This window comes from Trichomycterus rosablanca, chromosome 4 (genome assembly GCF_030014385.1).
Source record: "Trichomycterus rosablanca isolate fTriRos1 chromosome 4, fTriRos1.hap1, whole genome shotgun sequence".
Lineage (NCBI taxonomy): Eukaryota > Metazoa > Chordata > Actinopteri > Siluriformes > Trichomycteridae > Trichomycterus > Trichomycterus rosablanca.
The window spans coordinates 22,745,142-22,772,440 of record NC_085991.1 but is presented as its reverse complement, the minus strand read 5'-3'; the positions used below and the strand labels follow the sequence as shown (position 1 = coordinate 22,772,440).

Genomic DNA, 27,299 nt, shown 5'->3' with positions numbered 1-27,299 from the left:
AGTCATGGACAATTTTGTATCTCCAATTCACCTCACTTGCATGTCTTTGTACTGTGGGAGGAAATCAGATATCCTGGAGGAAGCCCACTCAGAGACGGGGAGAACATGCAAAAGGACCTGGACCGCTCCACCTGAAAATCGAACCCAGGACTTTGAGGAGACAGAGCTTCCCACCAAGCCACTGTGCTGCCCCTGTTACATGTAAAGCCACATTTATACTTATTATTCATGAAGTCCACCAGTCCATCGCAGGGCAGACACACATACACACACCCATTCACTTATAGGGCAATTCAGTGTCTGCAATTAACCTGACTGCATGTTTTTGTACTGTGGGAGGGAACCGGAGCAGCAAGGGGAAACCCATGCAGACACGGGGAGAACATGCAAACTCCACACAGAAAGGACCCAGACAATACCCCCCACCCCGCCTGGGGATCGAACCCAGGAACTTCTTGCTGTGAGGCGACAGTGCTACCCACCAAGCCACCGTGCTAACAGTAAAGAAGTGTAACTGTTAGAAACTGAAGCGCATGGTGTTAAACAGCATAATTATATCCAGTTTTACAGCATTTCCTTTATAATGAGGCCATTCACCTTCACACATCCAAAGTTGTTTTTATTTTTCATTCTATTGCTGTGCATCTGTGCATTCAAACTTGTTTCATAGCTTTTTGTTTGGTCTATATGACTCTTCTCACAATTTTTCTAAAGCTGCAGGCTATCTCAGCATGAAAATGTGTACTCATGCTGCTATCTGTGAATAAGAAATTTCCTTTGCTCTACACATGATCTGTGTAAAAAAAAAAAAGAAATCACAAGCAGAAATAAGATGAAATAAGAGAAGAACAGGAACACCAGCTCTCTCATGTTCTTAAAATGCTAGTGTAGTTTTATTCTAAAATTTAAACACAGCCTTTTATTTTTACAGCCTTTATTTTCACATTCATCAATCTCGATTCCTTTTTGTATGTACTTGTTCTTTATTGTCACTGTTAGATGTTACAGGTAACCATCTAGGTGTACGACTTACTGTAATATTGTAACTGTAATATTAAGGTGCATTAACTAAAAGAAAATGCTGAAATAATAGCAATGTTGATATGGCACCACAGTGCCACCAGTTATAATTTCTGCCAGCTAGATAACAGGCATGAATTTTCAATGCAGAGGTATACCATTCGGATTGCTGGACGCACCTTATCCTGGTAGCTTGTGTAACATACCTTAGCAGTTTAAATTTCCTTTTTTATTTTTTATCATCACAGGTCAAATAAAACCAGAACTGTAAACTCAAATATACAAGGTCGATCAGTTTTTAAAATGAGGTTTAAACCTGATTTGTCTCGGCTGCTTTAAAGCAACATGTATCCTAGGGTCCTGGGTTTGAATGCCTCTAGTCACTGTCTTTGAGGAGTTTGAATTGTCTGTATTAAGATTCCCTCCATATATGTGAGAGAGTGAGTAAACAAGTCTCACTCACTCACTCACTTTTCACCATTGTTTTTGGGTTGCTCCAGCCAGATTTTTGGAACTTATTACCCTAGCCATAGTTTTACCATTAAGTATAAAGATTCCCATTAAGGTTTATTTGAGGCCACACTTCTACAAAGTAAACAGATCGTAAATGCACCACATAGCCAACCTGGCACAGATACCCCTTTTCCACCGCTGTGGATCCGGCTCCGTTCCGGTTCGCAAACTTGATTTTGAACCGGTTCCCCGTGTTTTTACCAAAAAAAAAGGTTCAACACTTGGTTTTTCAGCGCGAACCGTGATGTCATCTGTGGGCGTGTCACAGTGTAGAGGTTTGGGTACTTTTATATGAGAAGCTGCCAAACCGTGTTTGCACTGAACTTTTATCTTTTAAAGTTCACCTGATTAAATTTTGAGCCAGCTTGCCGCTGAAATTTTCTGATATTTGTAATGATATTTGTAAAGTGATGAACTGTGTGCTATAACGCTGTACCAAAACAATGACCGATGAATTTGGGCAGTACAGAGCACATATAACCAGTAATAACAGAGAGAAATGGAGTATTTCTGTGTCGTACTTTTAGACCAATCAGCCACGTTATGCTTTTTCGACTTTCCCGAGATGCGGATTCAGAACCCTGAGCTGCAAAACCTCCACACATTAAGTTAATCCAGTTAAACACAGATATATATATATGGAGCTTTTAGAGTGGATTTGATGGTTATTTAACACAAATGGATGTTCGTGTCATAGAAGTTTAGTGATGTTTTATTGCTCAAGCTGAGCGCTGAGCAAAGGGTTATTTTGGGGGGAAATCGCTATTAGTGAGTCTCCTCACAGGAGGTTTCTATAGGAATATACAGTTCATTCAGTATATCCTGTTCTCATGTGTTTTACAGAAGTTTCAGGTTTAGAAACTATGTCCTCCATCATCTAGTTCTCATGCATAAATAGACATTTGAGTGCAGTAGTTATAATAAATAAAAATAGTCACATCTAGAATGGTATCTGTAAAAATAGATGTATGTTAAAAATGGTACTGAGAAAAGACAAAAACTAGTATGCATTTAAAATCTTTAAAAATATATACTATATCAAAATAGAATGTAATCCTAAAACAAACTTCCATAATAACAAAATGATAGGACAGATTGTTTTCTACTGAAAGCTGTATTTTAAATAAAGAATCATTGCTCTGAAAAGACATTCTTGCTTATGAGGGACAGAAACAGTGTGTTTTACAGTTTTGAATATGTCTGTATGAATCTTTACTTGGTTTACAGCTTTCATGCACAAACATGTTTTGTGTGTATTATTTAAAACAACTGCTGTCTTTGTCTCTTGGTTATTCATAGAACATGACTTCATAGTGCTGTATCTGTGTCACAATGGGGTGCAGGATCACACTATCATAGTTTAGCTCAGGGGTCACCAACACGCCTGCAGGGACCATGTGAGTCGCCCGAAGGGCATGTTCTAAAAATAGCATTAGTGACCTTAGAGCTCCGTCCAAAAATCATATTTTTGTTGCTGTTGTTTTTGAATGAATAACACTTGCATTGATGTAGATTTGAAAATGACAATACTGAATATAAAATTTTAACAAAAATTTTAACAAAAATGTTTGATGTATATATGAGCTCTGATCTTGTCTGTTCAATATCGTGCACAAAACAACTGCCTATGAGACAAGCAAGTGTGTGCAGCTACTTCAAGAATAAGAAAGCCTTTTTGGGGGAGGTCCTACAAGAAGCAATGATGTTAATAGCAAACACTGTTTTTACAAACATATCATGTGATAACTCTGACTTTCAAATACTGAAACAGATTGAGATTACCAAATATAAATAATGTTATATATTTAAATTTATCTGTTTATATCTGTGTTTCCTACCATGATAAATCATTGCTAATAATATATTTTTTTAAGCATTTTTTCCCTTTTTTCTCCCCTTTTAGCGCGTCCAATTGCCCAATTTGCGTCAAGCTTCCTCTCCACCAATGCCAATCCCTGCTCTGATTGAGGAGAACGAAGCTAACCCACGCCCTCTCCGACACGTGGGCAGCATGCCGTATGCATCTTATCACCTACACTTTGATGAGTGCAGTGCAGCTCAGCATTGTGTATGGAGAGACACACCCTGAGAGCACTCTTTTCTCATCTCTGTGCAGGTGCCATCAATCAGCCAGCAGAGCTGGTTGTAATTGCACCAGTCATGAGAGAGACCCCATCCGGCGTAGTCCCGCCCATATCTGAACAACAGGCCAATCGTTGTTCATGTGGCCGCTCAGCCTAGTCGGCAGGCAGAGCTGAGATTCGATACGATGCATTCGAGATCCCATCTCTGGTTCCAGCATGTGTTTTTACCGCTGCGCCACCTAAGCGGCTCTAATAATATATTTTAAGGAATCATTAACAATAACATGTGATCAGACAGTCTCTTCACATATATGAATATGTATTCTTCTCATTAAGAATAATAATATCATTAAAGGTGAACCATGCAACCTTGTTAATTAGGAAGTTTGTATCACAAAAGTAGCCCTTCATATCTTCATATTACTCAGTAGCCCTGAAACTTTCAGTTTCAAAAAGGTTGGTGACATCAGGGTCTAGATCAGGGGTGTCAAACTCATTTTCACCGAGGGCCACATCAGCATTATTGTGGCCCTCAAAGGGCCAATTGTAACGTATCCTGCTGTGATTGCAGTCTGTTGTTTTTCTTGAAGGCTGAATTCTGCATTTATACTGTCCTCCTTTACCACAGACACAGCCTCATAACACAAGAGACACACCGGTTTCTCTTCCTGAAGCACAAACTTGTTTTCACTTTCATTAAATTTCCTCCTTCTGCTTAATTTTCTTACTTATCTTCTTGTACATTTTGGGATTATGTGTAAATATTTCTTAACATCATCTACTGGCAGGATGTGTCACTTTGCAGGTCACAAAATCAGCATGCATTTTGGGAGATGCAGTTAATGTTTACAGAGTTTACAGTGTATTTTAAGACAATTGTTCTGCCCTCACTAAGAGTTTATCCCCCTTGCTCAGCTAGACAGACAGACAGACAGACAGACAGATCTCTTCAGAATACAGTCGGTTTTATTTGCTTCCCAGCTGTGTGATACACTGTGTGCATCAAAATGAAGTAAAAATACAAACAATAAAAACAATAAAGAACTTAATACAGTAAAAGCACACAGCTGTAGTCAAGTGTTACATCTGGTACAATATGAGATTTAACCAAACGTAAAATAGCCCTAACGAGTTAAAATTTTGTGTAAAGATACTAATTGCTATAGTAACAGTAACAATTGTATTTAATTACGATAAATTTGTAACTAAAGCGCTGTGATATACTCACTAAACATTTACAAACAACTGAGAATATAAACGCCACTACTTACAGACGATGCTTTGGTAATATATTACAAGATAATTATTTATATTTATTATTATTGTTTACATTACTACCCGCGTTCTTTTGCCGTAAAAGTCACATGGCTTCTCAGCGAAGGTCAAAGTTATTTGCCATGACTACGATGTCAACAGTTAAAGGCTTAAAGGCGCAGGAGTCCTATTAAATTATAAGTGTGTCTCTGTAACGACTCGAACCATCACAACAATCATACAGTCGTTTAAGCTCTCGCGGGCCGGATCAAATGACGCGGCGGGCCGGATCTGGCCCACGGGCCGTGAGTTTGACACCCCTGGTCTAGATGTTTGTAAATTATTTGCGCTTCCAGTTTATTTTGTATATAGACTGATGAAAATATTGTTTGTAGAAGCAGTAAGAATGCCAAAAACTTTGATTTAAATATGTGTATGGCTAGGCACAGATGAATTAGATTGTTAAATATGAACCAAGAGGTTTTGTTCTGCTGTGGTTAGCATTCTAACCTCTATTTATTTTAATGGGGGTTGCGTACTGGCACATTATCCCCTAGAAAGTATATGTTCTGGGTGCTGACATCTTTAACTCATAGAGGCATTACCTCTTGTACCACAAATCTAATGTGACTCACAGCGGTTCAGTTCGTTTTTCATGTGTCATACCCACTGTGTGTAATGTGTACATAGCAAGAATTATTTGGGAACTGGCGCTAATCCATCACAGGGAGAAACACATTCACTTACTCCCACCTAGAAGCAATTAAGTGCAGCCAGTTCAACACTGTGTTTTTGTGAAGAGGGAGGAAACCAAAGAACCTGGAGAAAATCTACAAAAACATGGGAACACATCCAAAACTTTACAGACAGCTCCTGAATTTAGGAAGAGTTTACTCAGTAGTAGTGATTACAGTAAAAAGTTTGAAAAGAAATCCGGATCTACTAAGCTTTACCCTATAGCCAACTTTTGAACAGCAAGGGTAAATAAAAAACTACTTTCAGTCCATATATTTTTGCACATTTCATATGCAAATAATGCTCTTCAAATGTGTACTTTAAAATAAACACAAAATGTCTATAAACAATGACATTTTTAAATTTAATTACAGCTTTGAGATGTCTATAGCAGGAAAAGGAATAGCCTTTTGCATCTTTGTGGTTGTGTTTTGTTGCATTCCTTTTGGAAATCATTACAGTACCTCAAGGTTACAAGAGTCCTGATTGACATGCAATTTCAAAACCCTTTATGAATCTTCATTGAGATTGAAGTCAGAAGAGCTAGCCTACACAAGCATCTTTTCCTCCATTTTTAGATTCCAGGCATTATTTTTGTTTTATTTATTTTTGTATCATTTGTTTGATTGTTGGGCGGCACGGTGGCTCGGTGGGTCGCACTGTCGCCTCACAGGTTTGATCCCCAGGCAGGGCGGTCAGAGTCCTTTCTGTGCGGAGTTTGCATGTTCTCCCTGTGTCTGCATGGGTTTCCTCTGAGAGCTCGGGTTTCCTCCCACAGTACAAAAACATGCAGTCAGGTTAATTGGAGACACTGAATTGCACTATAGGTGAATGTGTGTGTGTGTGTGTGTGTCTGCCTTGCAATGGACTGGCGCCCTGTCCAGGGTGTTACTGTGTGCCTTGCACCCATTGAAAATTGGATAAGCGGTTATGAAAGTGAGTGAGTGTTTGATTGTTGGAAAACAATTGTGCTGACAACTGTAGTAAAGTGTTTGTTATGGCTCTAAACAAAACACATATACACACATACAAAAAGTAACTTTTAAGGTAAATCACATTATGGATATATGAGCAAAATATGCAATGAAAGGGTATTTAATACCAAAGGTGGTAAAATACAAACCTCATTTCTAAATAGTTGGGACAGCTTGTAAAATGCAGTAAAAGGAATCTGTGATTTGTTGATTCTCTTGAATCTTTATTTAACCCAAAAAGAAAAGAGTTCCAATGTTTTCACTGATTATTGTATTTTGTAAATATAAACACATTTAGAATTTGATTCCTGCAACAAACAAGAGTAAAAAGTTTATAGAAAATGAAAGTTGCAGAGTTTCACAATAAGAAGCTGAATTGGTAACATGTGAGGGAATCATGATTGGGTATAAAAGGAGGATCCACCAAAGGATCAGTCTGTACAAGCAATGATGGGTCGTGGCTCACCACTTTGTGCCAAACTTTAGGAGAGAATTATCAATCAGTACAAAGAGGACTTTTCTCAATGCAAGATTGCAAATAATGTAGTCTTTCACCATCTACTGTACATAATATTGGAAAAAGATTAAGGAAATCTGGGGAAATATCAATATCATGTAGGTCAAACCTGGAAACCACTTTTAAAAGTATTCATTATGCATACATTATGCATGGAAGGGGGGGTGGTGGTGCTGGAGCCTATCCCAGCTTTTAAATGGGCGCAAGGCACACAGTAACACCCTGGATGGGACGCCAGCCCATCGCAGGGCAGACACACCTACACACACACACACACACACACACACATACACACATCCATTCTCCTATAGGGCAATTCAGTGTCTCCAATTAACCTGACTGCATGTTTTTGGACTGTGGGAGGAAACCGGTGCTCTAGGAGAAAACCCACACAGACACGGGGAGAACATGCAAACTCTGCACAAAAAGGACTCGGACCGCCCCGTCTGGGGATTGAACCCAGGACCTTCTTGCTGTGAGGCGACAGTGCCACCCCAGTATTCATTAAGCTGTTGTAATTAATATAGCCACATGGGCTCTGGTGTAATTCAGAAAACCGTTGTCACTTAACACAGTTCACCGCTGCATCAAAAAATGCAACCTGAATCTATATTACACAAAAAAAGCGCCATAATCAATTACTATACAACATTTTTTTCTCTGGGCCCGAGTTCATCTCAGATGATCCAAAAAACAGTGGAAACTTGTGCTGTGGTCAGATGAGCCCACACTTGTTTTCAGGAAAAACGGACATTAAGTTCTCTGTGCCAAAGATGAATAGACCACCCAGACCTTTAAAACTGAAAGGTGCAAATCCAAAATATGTCATGGTGTGGGGGTGCATCAGTGCCCATGGCCTGGGTTACTTGCGTATGTGTGAAGGTACTATTAACATGATAGTGTATAATGGAATTTTAGAGAGACATGCTGCCATCCAGGTGACGGCTTTTCCCAGGAGGACTATGACTATTTCAGCAAGACGATGCCATGCCTTATTCTGTACACTGTACAATAGTGTGGATTTGTAGACAGAGAATGCATGTGCTCGACAGGCTTGCCGGAAATTTATGGTGCATCATGAGGAGGAGAATCACATGACTGCAAGCGAAGAGTCTTTTCTAAAAATGTGATTTGTACTTTTACCCTCACTGTAAAGAGAACTGGCCAAATCTAGCTTTGTATGCGGTAGAGATATAAGATAAAAAAATGTAATATATTTTTTTTGTTCTATGTGACCTGACTTGAAATCCATGACTATAGCAGAAGTGCTTTGTATGCCTGTCTGTAGAAACATATATAGAGGGTGTAAGAGTGGGTGGGATCAAAGAATTATCATGGGGACCAACTCTTGTGCAGACTTTATGTACAAACTTACCTAACTGCATATGCATGAGGAGGACAGGACCAGTTTTGTCTTACCATGTCCTCTGTAAACTGTTCAGTTAGGCTTGTATGCTGGTTTAATTTACAGTTACTGGCATATTTATGTAATGTGATGTGTAATGTATTGTGTAATGTGGCAGCTGCTGAAGTGGTTTGGCAGTAAGCCATTTTAGAAGTCGTGTCCTTCCGCATTTTCATTTTGGCAAACAGAGGGGGCACGGAGGCACAGATAATTAATGTGTCAGTTTTTTATGATCAGTTGACAATCACCTCTGCTCTATAAGCACTGATTCAGTTCAGGTGGAATGTTTTCTATATACACCGATTAGCCATAACATTAAAACCACCTCCTTGTTTCTACACTCACTGTCCATTTTATCAGCTCCACTTACCATATAGAAGCACTTTGTAGTTCTACAATTACTGACTGTGGTCTATCTGTTTTTCTGCATGCTTTGTTAGCCCCCTTTCACCCTGTTCTTTAATGTCAGGACTCTCCCAGGACCACTACAGAGCAGGTATTATTTGGGTGGTACATCATTCTCAGCACTGCAGTGACATTGAAATGGTGGTGGTGTGTTAGTGTGTGTTGTGCGGGTATGAGTGGATCAGACACAGCAGCGCTGCTGGAGTTTTTATACACCTCACTGTCACTGCTGGACTAAGAATAGTCCACTAACCAAAAATATATCCAGCCAACAGTGCCCTGTGGGCAGGAGTCCTGTGACCACTGATGAAGGTCTAGTCTTTCCTGTTTTTGAAAGCTGGATTGTCCCAGATGACAGTAGAAGCTTATTTAATTGCGACAACCAGTTCTCAGTTGTGCACTATCCCTGTTGTATCCTTCTCTCCGTTGCAGGCTGCAAATGTATTTGTATCGTCTATTTGTTACTTTGTTTCTGTTATTTTGGCCGCCTTATTTAATTGTGACTGTTTAACTTTTTTTGTTAGTGGCATTTTAGCCACAGTATTGTTTTTTTTTTTAGCCACAGCATTTTTTATTTACCTTTTCCATAACTTTTGAGAGGTTTAAAAAGAGAGTGTGCAGTGTTATCACACTGTGAAGTGAAAAATTTTATAACTTTAGTTAAATCTTGAATAATTATTTGTTTATATAAGTTTTACATTAATACACTTTTCCCTTTTTTTAATGCAGGGTTTATCTACACCGGAGACGTGGTACACAGAATGCTGACAGCCACGCAGTACATCGCCCCACTCATGGCGAACTTTGACCCTAGTGTGTCACGGAATTCAACTGTAATTTACTTCGACAATGGTATGTAATACAGACTGTAGGTTCTATAGCCTCAGTGCTCATGTTTGATTGTGTGTAAGTGTGACTGAGACTGAGTAACACAGAGAGTAAGTAAATGTTTAGAGCTTTCAGGTTGCTTACTTAACACGCATGCAAATTACTCAGTTTCACTCTCTTTGGCGGACAGGTAATCAATAAATCTCCTCTCGCTGGCCCAAAAGAAATCCATCATCCTACAGATCAAGTTCTATTATTAATTACAGTCCTGCAATTCACCTTCACCATTTACTAATTTCTGTCTAATTAAACAGATCGTTAAACTTCATTCCATAATGTAATTAGACATGCTTAACATAACTTAGACATAACAGCCCTACTATAATGCTGTAGTTATTTGGTTATTTGTCACAGGGTGTAGCAGTATGAGGGAGACATGCTTTAGTTGATAAACTACAGTGCCTCTGTGAACAGTAGTGTATCTAACATACACCGATCAGCCATAACATTAAAACCACCTCCTTGTTTCTTCACTCACTGTTTTTTTTTTTTTTTATCAGCTCCACTTACCATATAGAAGCACTTTGTAGTTCTACAATTACTAACTGTAGTCCATCTGTTTCTCTGCATGCTTTGTTAGCCCCCTTTCACCCTGTTCTTCAATGGTCAGGACCCCCACAGGACCACTACAGAGCAGGTATTATTTAGGTGGTGGATCATTCTCAGCACTGCAGTGACACTGACATGGTGGTGGTGTGTTAGTGTGTGTTGTGCTGGTATGAGTGGATAAGACACAGCAATGCTGCTGGAGTTTTTAAACACCTCACTGTCACTGCTGGACTGAGAATAGTCCACCAACCAAAAATATATCCAGCCAACAGCGCCCCATGGGCAGCGTTCTGTGACCACTGATGAAGGTCTAGAACAGGGGTGTCAAACTAATTTTCACCGAGGGCCACCATAATGCTGATGTGGCCCTCGGTGAAAATGAGTCACAGAACGCTGCCCATGGGGCGCTGTTGGCTGGATATATTTTTGGTTGGTGGACTATTCTCAGAAGGGCCGATTGTAACGTATCCTGCTGTGATTGCCAGTGGTTAAGGTACTGGACTAGTAAACAGAAGGTTGCCGGTTCGAGCCCCACCACCACCAAGTTGCCACTGTTGGGTCCCTGAGCAAGGCCCTTAACCCTCAATTGCTCATCGTGTTCCACTCATTGTGTAAGTCGCTTTGGATAAAAGCATCTGCTAAATGCTGAAAATGTAAATGTAAATGATTGCAGTCACTTTGCTGTTTTTCTTGGAGGCTGAATTCTGCATTTATATTGTTCTACTTTACCACAGACACGGCCTCATAACACAAGAGACGCACCGTTTTTTCTTCCTTAAGCACAAACTTGTTTTCACTTTCATTAAATTTCCTCCTTCTGCTTAATTTTCTTACTTATCTTCTTGTACATTTTAGGATCATGTGTAAATATGTGTAACATCATCTACTGGCGGGATGTGTCACTTTGCAGGTCACAAAATCAGCCTGCATTTTGAAAGATGCAGTTTATTTAGGATTTTACAGTGTATTTTTAAGACAATCATTCTGCCCTCACTAATAGTTTATCCCCCTTTCTCAGCTAGACAGACAGACAGACAGACAGACAGACATACAGCTCTCTTCAGAATACAGTCGGTTTATTTGCTTCCCAGCTGTGTGATACACTGTGTGCATCAAAATGAAGTAAAAATACAAACAATAAAAACAATAAAGAATCTAATACAGTAAAAAGCACACAGCTGTAGTCAAGTGTTACATCTGGTACAATATGAGATTTAACCAAACGTAAAATAACGAGTTAAAATTTTGTGTAAAGTTACTAATTGCTATAGTAACGTAATAACAGTATTTAATTACGGTAAACTTGTAACTAAAACGCTGTGATATACTCTTACTATATATACTCTTTACTAACAACTGAGAATATAAACGCCACTACTTACAGACAATGCTTGGGTATTATATTGCAATATAATTATTTGTATTTATTTATTATTGTTTACATTACTGACTACGCTACCCCGCGTTCTTTTGCCGTAAAAGTCACATGGCTTCTTAGCGAAGGTTAAAGTTAGTTGCCATGACTATGATGTCACGTTGTCTCTTAAAGGCGCAGGAGCGCATTAAATTAAAAGCGCGTCTCTGTAACGACTCGAACCATCACAACTATCATACAGTCGTTTAAGCTCTCGCGGGCCGGATCTGGCCCGCGGGCCTTGAGTTTGACACCTGTGGTCTAGAAGATGACCAACCCGATCGTCTCTGACTTTACATCTACAAGGTGGACCAACTAGGTAGGAGTGTCTAATAGAGTGGACAGTGAGTGGACACAGCGTTTAAAAACTCCAGCAGCACTGCTGTGTCTGATCCACTCATACCAGCACAACACACACTAACACACCACCACCATGTCAGTGTCACTGCAATACTGGGAATGATCCACCACCTAAATAATTCCTGCTCTGTGGGGGTCCTGACCATTAAAGAACAGGGTGAAAGCAGGCTAAAAAGATATGTAGAGAAATAGATGGACTACAGTCAGTAATTGTAGAACTACACAGTGCTTCTATATGGTAAGTGGAGCTGATAAAATGGACAGTGGGTGTAGAAACAATGAGGTGGTTTTAATGTTATGGCTGATCAGTGTATATATACAAAGTGGATCTTGAAACCTGCAGATAATCAATTTAAACTTTTTTTGATCTTACCTCTGCTTAAGCAACAGTTCAAAGATCTTTCTGTAATTACAACCTTTTTGAAAGAGAATAACTGGGCTACATTAAAAAAAACATAATAAATGTTAGTGTTTTTAGAAATAGAAGATTTCAAGATTCACGTAAATGTATTTATTTCCTATAATATTCCCTATTCTGCCTAATTGCTGCATTATTTCTAATTAAAAGTCTAAGTTGACCGAAATTACTGTAATTTTGCAGCCATTGCAAAATCAAACATTTTAGTTCATAACAATCCCGAAAAAGGCTATGAGATACACGTGAGCCCAAAATAATGGCAGACTTCCAAAGAAAAATCTCTACAGTTTCATTACAACACACAATCTCAAATGTTCGTGTAAATATTGTTACAATCTTCACAATATTGTGGTGTAAATGCGATTTATACAGAGATAGATAACACCATAGGCACCATATGCACCACCACTGGGACAGTGGCCTAGTGGGTAGAGCTTTGAGCTATCGGCTCCAGGGGTGCCGTACAATGACTGACCCTGCGCTCCGACCGCAGCTTCTAAAACAAGCTGGGATATTTGAATTTCGTTGTACTGTACACCTGTATGTGTATGCAAAAATGACAAATTAAGGCATTCTATTCTTCTTTGGGGGGACATTGGCCCTCCCAGCAGTAAAGTTGCCTCGCAATTCAAATGCAGATTAAGAGAGCTTTAAAAAAGCATGGAGTCGTGTAAATACTGCTTACAACTGCAGGTGATTGTTATCGGTGACAAGCTGTAAAGCGTGTCAGCTCAAGGAACAGTTGGGGAATATGTGAAATATTTCCTCCATCCTTTAAAACTGTATAAACCAGGAGAGGTAATGTAATGCTCAGCTCTGTAATAAAATCTGTTTAAGCGTTCCTTGCAATGCTGTCAGTTTGTTTTAGTGATACAGTACAGTACAGTACAGACCCTTGACTTACGAATATAATTGGTTCCGAGAGGCTGTTCTTAAGTCAAAATGTTCGTTAGTTAAACCTATTTTTCCCATAATAAGTAATGTAAATAGAATTAATCCTGCCAGACCTCCCAAATCACCCCCTTACCTAACCTTTCTAATGTCTTAAATGGTCTTTTTTGTTATAAATACAATAGTGTTGTATTTTGTAGGTGTAATTACGAAAGAAAGAATACTTTACTCAGCAATTTCCTTCTTCTCTCTCACTCACTGTCCCCTCTGTTTGATACACAGTGACAGCTACTCACAGGAGTAATTATACAACAACGAATAATATTAGATTTGTTCATTTTCTCAGCTATACGCTTCCTCTGCACTTCTGTTTGGGGACATTTTAATATTGAATTTTACAAAATATAATGTCCGAATGTTCGCTTACTGTATATACAGTATATATATAGAGAGAGACGGGTGGAGTCAACTTGTTCGTGACGTCACGTGTTTCGTAATCCGAAATTTGTTTGTACGTAAACTTGAAAAAGATCGCTCGTAACCCAAAATGTTCGTATGGTAAACGGTTCGTAACACAAGGGTCTACTGTACCAAGCTTTTATCTGTTTCAGTAGGAATAGTGTTTAATGCAGAACAAATGTGAGCAATCCATTGGCTTTAACATTTTATTTTGTTACCATTAATATTTTTTTTCATCTGTTATTGTTGAGAAAAGGGACCAGAAAAGTGTTTTCTGTCACAGATCTTAACAAAAATGATGAATATTCAATGTTTGGATATTTAAATAAACACTGGAATGTTAACTGGACTGCTGTTCTTCTTGCATGTGTTTCCTATTTAAGTTTTATATCATGTGTTCAGCCCAAATCGTTACACTTCAGCCAATCATTTAAAGATAATGTGATGGTGTTTCCTCTCTCAAGGCCATTATCATGCCAAATCATGTTATATGTGACCACTTTGCTGTAGTTTTTTGCTCTTTAAATAAAGCTTTGTATGTGTGTGTGTGCCTGTACAGGTACTGCACTCGTGGTTCAGTGGGATCATGTTCACCTCCAGGACTCGTATAATCTGGGTAGCTTCACATTCCAGGCTACACTGCACAGTGACGGCAGGATCGTCTTTGCCTACAAAGAGGTTTTTAGATTTTTAGTTATCTACGTCTTGTTTTTATACCCGTCTTATGTCTCTTTACTCTGTAATGTCTTTATAATGACTGCTCCTTCTTCCCTCATCTCCCGTGGCAGTGTTGGCATGTGTATGACTTTATAGTTTAGGCTCATATTTATTCCACTGACTGTTCTGCTTGCGTGCTGATGTATTTCCTCAGGAACAGTGAGTAGAGCAAAAATGTCACTCGTCCTGCCTCCATAACAATGACACACTTTGATTAAAAATTATTTTCTCTTGATTAAAAATGAACCATCTGGCTTTTCTGTGTTCGTCCCCATAAGACTGGAGGATTACTCTCCAGATTAGACAAAAGCATGCATGGACTAGATCAGCCAAAAAGGAAAAAACCTCAACAATGAGTTGCAGCTGTTTCGGCCGAGCAAATGTTGGCCTGTAGAAAGGAATCACATTCATTCATTCATTCACTGTCTGTTTTACCACCGCTTTATCCTGGTCAGGGTGAAGGATATGAAACACTTCGGACAGTTTGCCAGTCCATCACAGGGCAGACACACAAACACACTCAGACTCAGGACGGAAACTGGACCACCCAAAGGAAATCCATGTAAACACTGGGAGAACATTCAAACTTCGCACAGTAAGGACCCTGGGCGTCTGACCAGGGAATCAATCCCAGGTCCTTCTTTCTGTGAGACAACAGCACTACCCAGTGCACAAATAATAATATTAACATTATTAAATATTAAATAAAAAAATTAACTCAGAATTAGGGCTGAAACGATTCCTCGAGTAAATCGAGTAAATCGATTACTAAAAATCATCGATTCAAATTTTTTGCATCGAGGAATCGTTTAATCCGCACAACCATATACAGCTCACGGTGTTAAGTGGGGTTTGGAATTGGAACCACGATGCGAACACAACCACAGAGACAGGAGCAGGGTTTAAGTAGTTTATTAAGAATAATAGTCCAGAAAGAGAACCAGGGAGCAAGGGTGAAGGCGAGGGTACTAGTGTCTATGCTTGGGGTAGGAGGCTGACAGGGACCGTAGGTGGCAGGTGGATGAGAAATCCAGGGACCAGGCGGAGAAGGCAGGAACACAGGAACAGAGAGCCGGCGAGGGATCCAGGAACCAGGCAGAGAAGTCAGGAACACAGGAACAGAGAGCCGGCGAGGGATCCAGGAACCTATGCAGAGAAGTCAGGAACACAGGAACAGAGAGCCGGCGAGGGATCCAGGAACCAGGCAGAGAAGTCAGGAACACAGGAACAGAGAGCCGGCGAGGGATCCAGGAACCAGGCAGAGAAGTCAGGAACACAGGAACAGAGAGCCGGCGAGGGATCCAGGAACCAGGCAGAGAAGTCAGGAACACAGGAACAGAGAGCCGGCGAGGGATCCAGGAACCAGGCAGAGAAGTCAGGAACACAGGAACAGAGAGCAGGTGCAAGGGAAACCAGGCAGTGTGCATAGCAAACAGCAACTGACAATCTGGTCCTGACTGAGAGGAAGGCATGGGCTTATAACAAGGAGGCTGATGAGAAGGTAATTAGGGCCAGGTGAGTCAAATTAGGCAGGGGAGAGATCTATTGGCTGGAATGGGAGGAGAAGTACCTTCAGCCACCGCTAGATGTCACCAAAACCACCAGAGGAGAGGCCACAGAGAACAGCAGCTCAGGAGGAGCTCCTAACAGTACCCTCCCCTTTAACGGCGCCTCTAGGCGACCTACCAGGCTTGTCGGGGTTGTCCCGGTGAAATTCCCGAATAAGGTGAGGGTCCAAAATGGCAGAGTGGGGAATCCAGGAGCGTTCCTCTGGACCATAGCCTTCCCAGTCCACCAGATATTGGAGGCCCCGGCCGCGGCGTCTGGAATCCAGGAGGCGGCGGACTGTGTAGGCCGGGTGCCCATCAATAAGTCGGGCGGGTGGAGGGGGTTTGGACGGAGGGCACAGATTGGACTGTTTGACCGGTTTCAACTGCGAGACGTGGAAAGTAGGATGAATCCGCATATGTTTGGGCAACTTGAGCTGGACAGCAGTGGGGTTAATGATCCTTTGGACGGTATAAGGTCCAATAAAACGAGGCGCCAGCTTCCTGGACTCAGAGTGTAGGGGTATGTTTCTGGAGGACAACCAAACAGACTGGCCCGGGAGATACTGCGGACTGGGTCTTCTGTGGCGGTTGGCCGAACGCTGGGTGACGGTCTGGGACTTAAGCAGGGTAGCTCGTACGGACCTCCAGATCTTCCTGCAGCGCCGTAAGTGGTGCTCAACTGAGGGAACTGCCACCTCTGCCTCTTGTTCAGAAAATAGTGGTGGCTGGTAGCCAAGGGAGGCCTCAAACGGGGATCGGCCGGTGGCAGAGCAGGTGAGGGTATTATGGGCATATTCGGCCCAGGCGAGGTGGGTGCTCCAGAGAGAGGGGCTGTTGGCCGACATACAACGCAGGGCGGCTTCCACCTCCTGGTTAGCTCTTTCCGCTTGCCCGTTGGATTGGGGGTGGAAACCGGACGAGAGGCTGACTGTGGCTCCCAGGGCTTTACAAAAACCGCGCCAGACCTGGGACACGAATTGAGGACCCCGGTCGGATACAATGTCCAGGGGAATACCGTGGATCTTGAAGACCTGGTCAAACAAGAGCTGAGCCGTTTCAAGGGCTGAAGGGAGCTTGGGTAAGGCTACCAGCCGAACCGCCTTGGAGAAACGGTCCACTACCGTCAAAATGGTCGTCATTCCCTGAGACTCCGGAAGGCCAGTGACGAAATCCAGGGCGATGTGAGACCAAGGACGTCCAGGGACAGAAAGAGGCTGGAGCAAACCCGCGGGGGGTGTGTGGGAGGACTTACTGCGGGCGCAGGTGGCGCAGGCAGCCACAAACTGCCTGGTGTCTGCTTCCAGGGAAGGCCACCAGAAATGGCGCTTAAGGAGGGACTCAGTGCGATTAGCTCCAGGATGGCTGGCGAAATTGGAGCAGTGGCCCCATCTGAGGACAGCCGGTCGTACAGCAGTCGGGACAAACAGGCGGCTGGAAGGCCCATCTCCAGGGTCGGGTTCCTGTTCTAGGGCTTCTTCAATAGCTTCCTGGATATCCCAGGTGACACCGGCTAGGACACAATTGGGAGGCAAGATGGAGTCGTCGGAGGGTGGAGTGTCCTCGGAAATGAACTGGCGCGAGAGCGCGTCAGGCTTGGTGTTGCGGGAGCCTGGGCGGTAAGTCAGGGTAAAGTCGAAACGACTAAAGAATAGAGCCCATCTGGCTTGGCGGGAGTTCAGCCGTTTTGCTGTCTGGACATAAGAAAGATTTTTATGATCCGTGCAGACCACAAAAGGCTGTCTTGCTCCCTCCAGCAAGTGCCTCCACTCTTCCAGGGCGAGTTTGACTGCCAGGAGCTCGCGATTTCCTACATCATAATTGACCTCCGAGGGGGTGAGCCGTTTGGAGAAGAATGCACAGGGATGAAACTTGTTGTCTGGGTTAGAGCGTTGGGAAAGGACCGCTCCAACTCCACAAGAAGATGCGTCAACTTCCACAAGGAATTGCTTCGAGGGATCTGGTTGAGAAAGAACGGGAGCAGAGGTGAACAGAACCTTGAGACGGTCAAAAGCGGCCTGAGCTTCCAGGGGCCAGGAGAAGGGAACCTTGGTGGAGGTCAAGCGAGTTAGGGGGGCCGCTACCCTGCTGTAGTCGCGGATGAACCTCCTATAAAAGTTTGCAAATCCTAGGAAGCGTTGCAAGGCCTTACGGCAGGAAGGAACAGGCCACTCAGTAACGGCACAGATCTTTTCGGGGTCGGCCCTAATTCGTCCTGGCTGGATGACAAAGCCGAGGAAGGCGATGGAATTCGTGTGGAACTCGCATTTCTCAGCCTTGATGAATAACCTGTTCTCCAACAGGCGAGACAGGACCCGCCGGACGTGAATGACGTGCTCCTCAGGGGACCGGGAAAAAATCAATATGTCGTCCAAATAAACAAACACGAACCGGTACAGGAAATCGCGTAGGACGTCATTTACCAGGGCCTGGAAGACCGCGGGGGCGTTGGTCAGCCCAAAGGGCATCACCAAGTATTCGAAATGGCCGAGGGGGGTGTTAAAGGCCGTCTTCCACTCATCACCTTCCCGAATACGCACCAGGTGGTAGGCGTTTCGGAGGTCAAGTTTACTAAAAATGACAGCACCCTGCAGAGACTCGAAAACAGAGGACGAAAGTGGAAGGGGATACTTGTTCCTGACCGTGATCTGGTTCAGCGCCCGATAGTCTATGCAAGGCCTCAATGACTTATCCTTTTTCTCCACAAAGAAGAACCCTGCACCGAGGGGAGAGGAGGAAGGACGGATGAGACCAGTTTCGAGACACTCAGAGATGTAATTCTCCATGGCTTCACGCTCCGGACGAGACAGGTGGTAAAGACGGCTGGTGGGAAGTGCGGCTCCGGGGAGGAGATCGATTGCGCAGTCGTAGGGCCGGTGGGGAGGAAGAGATCGAGCTCGGTCCTTACTAAATACTTCCCGAAGTTCATGATACTTGGAGGGGACCTGGGAGAGGTCAACATCATCGATGAAAGGAGGGGGGTCGGTACGAGGGCTAGAAGGATGGACTGCTGACTGTAAACACCGGGAGTGGCAGAGATCGCTCCAAGCAGTGATCTTACCCTGCTGCCAATCAAGTTGAGGATTATGTGTTGAGAGCCATTTGAATCCCAAAACCAGAGGGGACTTGGGAGTCTTGACTACCGAGAAACGGATGGACTCGCGATGATTGCCCGAAAGGACTAGGGTTACCGGGGCCGTACGGTGAGTAATATGAGCGAGCATGCGCCCATCCAGAGCAAAAGCAGTTACAGGGGTGTCGAGAACCTCCAAGACGCACCCTTCTTGGGTAACAAGACTTTCATCGATAAGATTGTCCTCCGATCCGGAGTCGACGAGTGCAAGGAGGGACACTGGATTCCCGGGGAAGCATAGGGTAGCAGGGACCTGGAAGTGAGGACGAAGAGGTGGGGTGGTGGTTCTTGAGCTCGTCAGAATCCCCACTCCTACTGGCGAGCTCCCCCTTTTGGGCGTATGGGGCACGAAGCTAGAAAGTGCCCGGTTTGGCCACAATAGAGGCATTCGCCCGAACGCAATCTTCTCAGACGTTCCTCTGGGGCGAGCCGGGCTCGTCCAAGCTGCATGGGTTCGGCACCCTCAGCAGTGGGGGAAGCTGGAAACGGAACAGGCATTTCATGAAGAGAGGATCTAGGAAGAACTGGTCTCGAGGTCAGAGCAGGACGTGACGACCGCTCCCGGCGGCGCTCCCGGAGCCGGCCGTCCAAACGAATAGCCAGGTCAATGAGACCCTGAAGACTAGAAGGCTCATCCCGGGCTGCCAACTCATCTTTAAGACGCTCTTCTAGGCCACGGCGGAAAGCTCCCCGGAGGGCGGCGTCATTCCAGCCGGCATCAGCCGCAAGCGTCCAGAACTCAACGGCATAATCAGCGACAGACCGGGGGCCCTGGTGTAGCCCCAAAAGACGACTGGCCGCATCTCCGGCATGATTCGGGTGATCGAACACCGCCTGGAACCGGCAGAGGAAGTCTTCATACGAACCAGACTGTGGACCCACAGAAGACTGGGCGGCCTCGGCCCAAGTTAGGGCTCTTCCCCTGAGGAGTCCAATCACATAGGCTATCTTGCTGCCGTCGGTGGCGAAGGTGATTGGTCGCTGACTAAAGACCAGGCCGCACTGGTATAGGAAACCCCGGCACTTGTCCAACTCACCAAGGTAAGGTTCCGGATGGGTGGTGAGTCCCTCAGCCAGGGACGGAGCAGAGGGACCGAACTCAGAAACAGGAACGTGTGTTGTGGCGCGGGGGTTCGAGGACGAGATAGGTTGGGCGGAGGTAAGGGCTTCAACCTGCCGGGAGACCTGTCCTAACTGCTGCACAAGCTGGCGGTTGCTCTCGATGAGAGACCTGAGCAATTGGTCGTGCTGAACCAGCTGAGTGGCTTGGTGGCACAGCAGGGACTCCATGGACCCCTGCCCATCTGTGGAAGGGTTCGCGGGTTCCATAGTGATGACCAGATTGTACTGTTAAGTGGGGTTTGGAATTGGAACCACGATGCGAACACAACCACAGAGACAGGAGCAGGGTTTAAGTAGTTTATTAAGAATAATAGTCCAGAAAGAGAACCAGGGAGCGAGGGTGAAGGCGAGGGTACTAGTGTCTATGCTTGGGGTAGGAGGCTGACAGGGACCGTAGGTGGCAGGTGGATGAGAAATCCAGGGACCAGGCGGAGAAGGCAGGAACACAGGAACAGAGAGCCGGCGAGGGATCCAGGAACCAGGCAGAGAAGTCAGGAACACAGGAACAGAGAGCCGGCGAGGGATCCAGGAACCTATGCAGAGAAGTCAGGAACACAGGAACAGAGAGCCGGCGAGGGATCCAGGAACCAGGCAGAGAAGTCAGGAACACAGGAACAGAGAGCCGGCGAGGGATCCAGGAACCAGGCAGAGAAGTCAGGAACACAGGAACAGAGAGCCGGCGAGGGATCCAGGAACCAGGCAGAGAAGTCAGGAACATAGGAACAGAGAGCCGGCGAGGGATCCAGGAACCAGGCAGAGAAGTCAGGAACACAGGAACAGAGAGCAGGTGCAAGGGAAACCAGGCAGTGTGCATAGCAAACAGCAACTGACAATCTGGTCCTGACTGAGAGGAAGGCATGGGCTTATAACAAGGAGGCTGATGAGAAGGTAATTAGGGCCAGGTGAGTCAAATTAGGCAGGGGAGAGATCTATTGGCTGGAATGGGAGGAGAAGTACCTTCAGCCACCGCTAGATGTCACCAAAACCACCAGAGGAGAGGCCACAGAGAACAGCAGCTCAGGAGGAGCTCCTAACACACGGTGTTTTACACGGACGACTTTCACTTTTGCGCAGCGTGTTTAACGCTGTGTGCAGGTGACGTGACGAATCTGAGGGCTGCGTCCCAAATATCTTAAACATAAACAGAACTTAACAGGACTTAATCCGGGTTCTTTTTGCGGACAGTTTAATGAACACTACGTATTTGGACACGTTCGCCGCTCCTGCGAACTGAACGTATCAGTTTAGGACGCAACCGAGATTTGATAGCGCGGACTGCAAAATATAGAGAGAAAATAGCGAACAGGAGGAGACTGGACAGAGAAAACCACAGAAAGTTTGAGATCATTTTAAGCTGATCAAACTAAAACTCAGTATAACATCCACACCATCAGAGCGTCGTGTTTACTTTACTCATGTTTACTGACTTTACTTCGTTTCAACCACCACAGGCTTTTATGAAGATGTAGGCAAACACACACATACATACATACACACACACACACACACACACACACACACACACACACACACACCAGATCTACCTCATCTAGAGACACAATCCTGACAGATTTTTATCCCCCTACAAACACCACAAAACCTCCCAACAAAATATTAAAGCTTTATGTTCTGCGTGAGCTGTAGCTGAAACTTTGAGTTTTGAAAGTTGCACAAATTACAGGCTTATGTTCATGTATTTTTGTTTATTATTATTTATGACTTGATGACCTGATGTTTCAGGTTGCCTGTTTACATTTTAAAAGTAAATTGATTTATTTTTGATTTATTTATTTTTGCATTTAAAAAATGTTAAACTGTCCTGTATGCAAGGAATACAAATGTACAGTTTGGTTTAAGAAACATGTCTTATTTAATCTAATATGTATTTGTTTTTGCTCTTTGTTAAAGCAAAAGCATTTCTTATCCGATTACTCGATTAATCGCTGGAATAATCGATAGAATACTCGATTACAAAAATAATCGATAGTTGCAGCCCTACTCAGAATTATATTCTCCCCCTTTTCTCCTGATTTTTAGCATAGCCAATTTGTCTTCCACTGCAGGGGATCTCTGATTGCATTAGAGGAGGGTATACTTGCTCCCCACGCCTCCTCCGACCCGTGTGCAGTCCTAGTGGACCACTTCTTTTCACCCATTCTTTCTGCACAAGCGCCTCTATCTGCTAACCAGGGTCCTTACACAGCGTTTGAAGACCCCACCCACTTAGACCGGCATCCCACCCAGCAGACACAGTGGCCAATTGTCTGCTGCAGGCACTGAGATTCGAACTGGGGTGTTCAGATTGAAGTAATTTTTAACGGTTCATTTTTGTGATTGAACCACAATGATTTTTAATATTGTTAAAATCTGATGATTGGACCATGTACTGATTTTTTTTTTTAAAAGAAAGAAAGAAAGAAAAAAAGAAAGAAATATACATGCTGTCCACTTAATATTTGCTTCTGGCACAGCTCTGGTGTGGTCAGTCACATGATTACATCTGAATGTCCTCTTAGCATAAGATAAAAGTTTAGGTTTTTTTTTTTTTACCACTGTTTCATATACTTACGGACAATTGTTTGTACAGATGATTTTGAGACTGGACGTTTCTTAGAAATGGCTCCAAGTGACATTCCTGACATGTAAAATTCTATAATCAGTTTTCCTGACCTGTGCAGAGATTTTTATACTTTACATTGTAATGTTAATTGATTAAAATGTTTTGAAGAACATGATTTTAAGTATTACGTTGTTTTGTTCCCAGGTTCCTATTCAGATTGCTAAGATCAGCTCTGTTAACCACCCGGTGAAGGTGGGCCTTTCTGACGCCTTTGTGGTGGTACACAGGATCCAGCAGATTCCTAGTAAGTACTACATTTCAGCACCTCAGCAATCCCCCCTCACTGTCAGCTTGTATAATGTTATACTGTGAGAGCAGAAACTGCTTACAGCTTGTACATTCGGTCAGTGATGAAACATTTAGCTCCTACTGTTGTATGAACGGTGGCTTTGTGGGTAGCACTGTCGCCTCACAGCAAGAAGGTCCTAGGTTCGATCCCCAGGTGGGACGGTCCGGGTCCTTTCTGTGCGGAGTTTGCATGTTCTCCCTGTGTCTGCACGGGAGCTCCGGTTTCCTCCCACAGTCCAAAAACATGCAGTCAGGTTAATTGGAGACACTGAATTGCCCTATAGGTGAATGGGTGTGTGTGTGTGTATGTGTTTCTGCCCTGCAATGGACTGGCGCTCCATCCGGAGTGTTACTGTGTGCCTTGCGCCCATTGAAAAGCTGGGATAGGCCCGCGACCCTCATTGGATAAGCAAGTGAGTGAGTGTTGTATGGAAATGTTATTGTGACCTGGTTATTATTAGATATACAGTACTGTGCAAGTCTTAAGCCACTATTATACACTGTGTTCCAAATTATTATGCAAATAATATTTTCTCAGATTTTCCAAAATTACCTATATGAATTGCAGTCATTGTAATTTTCCAGTCATCAACTATTAGAGTACAATTGAAAGGTTTATGAACAAACTGCCAATGATAACAGTATATTTTAAAAAAAATAAAACACTCAAAATGCACTCAAAATGCATGTTCCAAATTATTATGCACAGCAGAGTTTTCAACCTTTTCATTTTTATAAAGAACAAAAAAATGGTCATTTGTGATATTATAAGCATTAGCAGGTTATTACAAACTGAAATCAAACAGTTTTCAAGTCAAAACTTTATTCTAGGTGATGTTACATTTGCACATAGGACCCCTTGTTCGAAAGGAGCTTCTGAACTCTCTCGTCCATTGAATTTGTCAGGTTTTGGATGGTATCTGCTTCAATTGTTTTGCATGAGGACAGAATACCCTCCCAGAGCTGTTGCTTAGATGTGAACTGCCTCCCGCCATCATAGACACTCCTTTTGATGATGCTCCAGAGGTTCTCAATGGGGTTGAGGTCAGGGGAGCATGGGGGCCACACCATAAGTTTGTCCCCTTTTATGCCCATAGCAGCCAGAGATGCAGATGTGTTCTTTGCAGCATGAGACGGTGCATTATCATGCATGAAAATGATCTTGCTGCGTAATGCACGGTTCTTCTTCTTGAACCATGGCAGGAAGTGCTGTTTGAGAAACTCCACATACATTATGGAGGTCATCTTTACCCCTTCAGGGATCCTAAAGGGGCCGACAATCTCTCTCCCCATGATTCCAGCCCAAAACATTACTCCACCTCCTCCTTGTTGGTGCCGTAGCCTTGTTTGCATGGGGTGTCCATCAACCAGCCATCCTCCACTCCATCCATCTGGACCATCGAGCGTTGCACGGCACTCATCGGTGAACAAAACAGTTTTGAAGTCAGTCTTCATGTATTGTTTGGCCCACTGGAGCCGTTTCTGCTTGTGTGCAGTGGATAGAGGAGGTCGACAGGATGGCTTATGCACAGCTGCAAACCTCTGAAGGACCCTGCATCTTGTTGTTCGGGGGACGTTGGAGGCACCAGCAGTTTCAAAAACTTGTCTGCTGCTATGACAAGGCATTTTTGCAGCTGCTCTTTTAACCTGACGTAATTGCCTGTTGGAAAGAGTCCTCAATTTTCCCTTATCAGCACGCACACGTGTGTGCTCTGAATCAGCTACATACTTCTTGATTGTGCGATGATCACGATGAAGTGTCTTGGCAATGTTGATTGTAGTAGTCATGCCTTGACCTAAACACTCCACAATTTGTTGCTTCTCAGCAGCCGACACATCCTTTTTCTTTCCCATTTTGGCTGAAAATGTAGGCTGCTTAATAATGTGGGACAGCCTTCTTAAGTAGTCTTGCCTTTAATTGGACACACCTGCCAAACTAATTAGCACAGGTGTCTGCAATTGCTTTCAGTGATATAAAGAGCCCTGACACACATCACCATCAATGAGTTTAACTGACAAACAAAAAAATTCTTACCTTATCACTCCTAAACACTTTTTGCATAATAATTTGGAACACAGTGTATTTATTGTTTTAGCAGTCACATAATGAGAATATATAATCATTTCTCAGTTCCTCTATTAGAATACAACCAGAACTTACAGGACATTTGTATTCAAAACAAACAAACAAGACAATTCAGAAACAAAACTTATTCTAAAAAGCTGTTATAGGCTAAAGTAATTATGTTTTAAATATTTGGGTCCAGTCGTCAACATTATATGAGAAGAACATTTGAAAAGAGATGAAGGAATGAGTGCTGGTGGACTTTAGTCAAACATGGTGGGGGGGCTTGTCCTGGTTTGGGGCTGCATTCCTGCCAGTGGTGTTAATGAGATTTTCCGAGTTGATGGGATCATGCATGCTGAAATGTACAGACAGGTTTTAATTCATAATGCCATTCCTTCTGGAAGGCACTTGATTGGGAATGGTTTTATTTTTTACCATGACAGCGATCCCAAGCATAAGTCATGAAGTCATATTTGGATAGAAAAACAACTTACAAAACACTGACAGTCATAGACTGACCTCCACAGAATCCAGATCTGAATATTACAGAGCCAGTATGGGATCACCTGGACAAAAACATAAATAAAAGACAGCCTAAATCTAAAGAAGAACTCTGGGAAGTGTAAAAGACGTTTGGTATAATATATTAGAAGATTACTTCTGAAAACCTCAGATAATTCCCTCAAAAGAGTTCAAGACGAGCTTAGTGCCAAGGGAGGTCACACTAAATACTGACTTTTGCCTGTAGAAATCTTGTTCTGAAAATTCTAGATTTTTTTGCACACATATTACCTATATATATATATATATATATATATATATACACTGGGGGAAATAAGTATTTGATCCCCTGCTGATTTTGTAAGTTTACCCCCTTACAAAGACTTGAACAGTCTATAATTTTTATGGAAGGTTTATTTTAACAGAGAGAGACAGAATATCAACAAAGAATCCAGAAAAAAAACATTAAATAAAAGTTATAAATTAATTTGTATTTAATTAAGGGAAATAAGTATTTGATCCCCTACCAACCAGCAAGAATTCCCATGAGGCACACAAATTAGTCCTGTCCCTGTATAAAAGACTCCTGTCACAGAATCAGTTTCTTTCGTTCAAATCTCTCGACCACCATGGGCAAGACCAAAGAGCTATCAAAGGACGTTGGGGACAAGATTGTAGACCTGCACAAGGCTGGAATGGGCTACAAGACCATCAGCAAGAAGCTTGGTGAGAAAGAGACCACTGTTGGTGTGATAATTCGAAAATGGAAGAAATACAAGATCACAGTCAATCACCCTCACTCTGGAGCTCCATGCAAGATCTCACCTGGTGGGGTAAGAATGATTCTGAGAAAGGTGAGGTCAGTCCAGAATTACACGGGAGGAGCTTGTCAATGATCTCAAGGGAGCTGGGAGCAGAGAAATGCTGGATATGACCCCAAGAACACCATCCCCACTGGGCATTTCTCTGCCTCCAAACACGGCGAGTGGAGTTGATGCCAAAGAGCTCAATTTTGGTCTCATCTGACCATATCACATTCTCCCAAGCTTTCTCTGAATCATTCAGGTGTTCATTGGCAAACTTCAGACGGGCCTGTACATGAGCCTTCTTGAGCAAAGGGACTTTGCGGGCACTGCAGGATCTCAATCCATTACGGCGAAGTGTGTTACTAATGGTTTTCTTGGTGACTGTGCTCCCAGCTCCCTTGAGATCATTGACAAGCTCCTCCCGTGTAATTCTGGACTGACCTCACCTTTCTCAGAATCATTCTTACTTCACGAGGTGAGATCTTGCATGGAGCTCCAGAGTGAGGGTGATTGACTGTGATCTTGTATTTCTTCCATTTTCGAATGATCGCGCCAACAGTGGTCTCTTTCTCACCAAGCTTCTTGCTGATGGTCTTGTAGCCCATTCCAGC

General features: G+C 43.3%; 1 protein-coding gene across 1 annotated transcript in view; it reads left to right on the top strand.

Annotated features, from left to right (window-relative positions):
- The window catches only part of plxdc2b (plexin domain containing 2b), a 199,841-nt gene that overhangs the window by 82,657 nt on the left and 89,885 nt on the right, over positions 1-27,299 (top strand). The window contains exons 5-7 of the mRNA XM_062994009.1: positions 9,637-9,759; positions 14,446-14,564; positions 23,170-23,269. Coding sequence (XP_062850079.1) covers positions 9,637-9,759; positions 14,446-14,564; positions 23,170-23,269 — 342 coding nt within the window. The remainder of the gene's footprint in view (positions 1-9,636; positions 9,760-14,445; positions 14,565-23,169; positions 23,270-27,299) is intronic.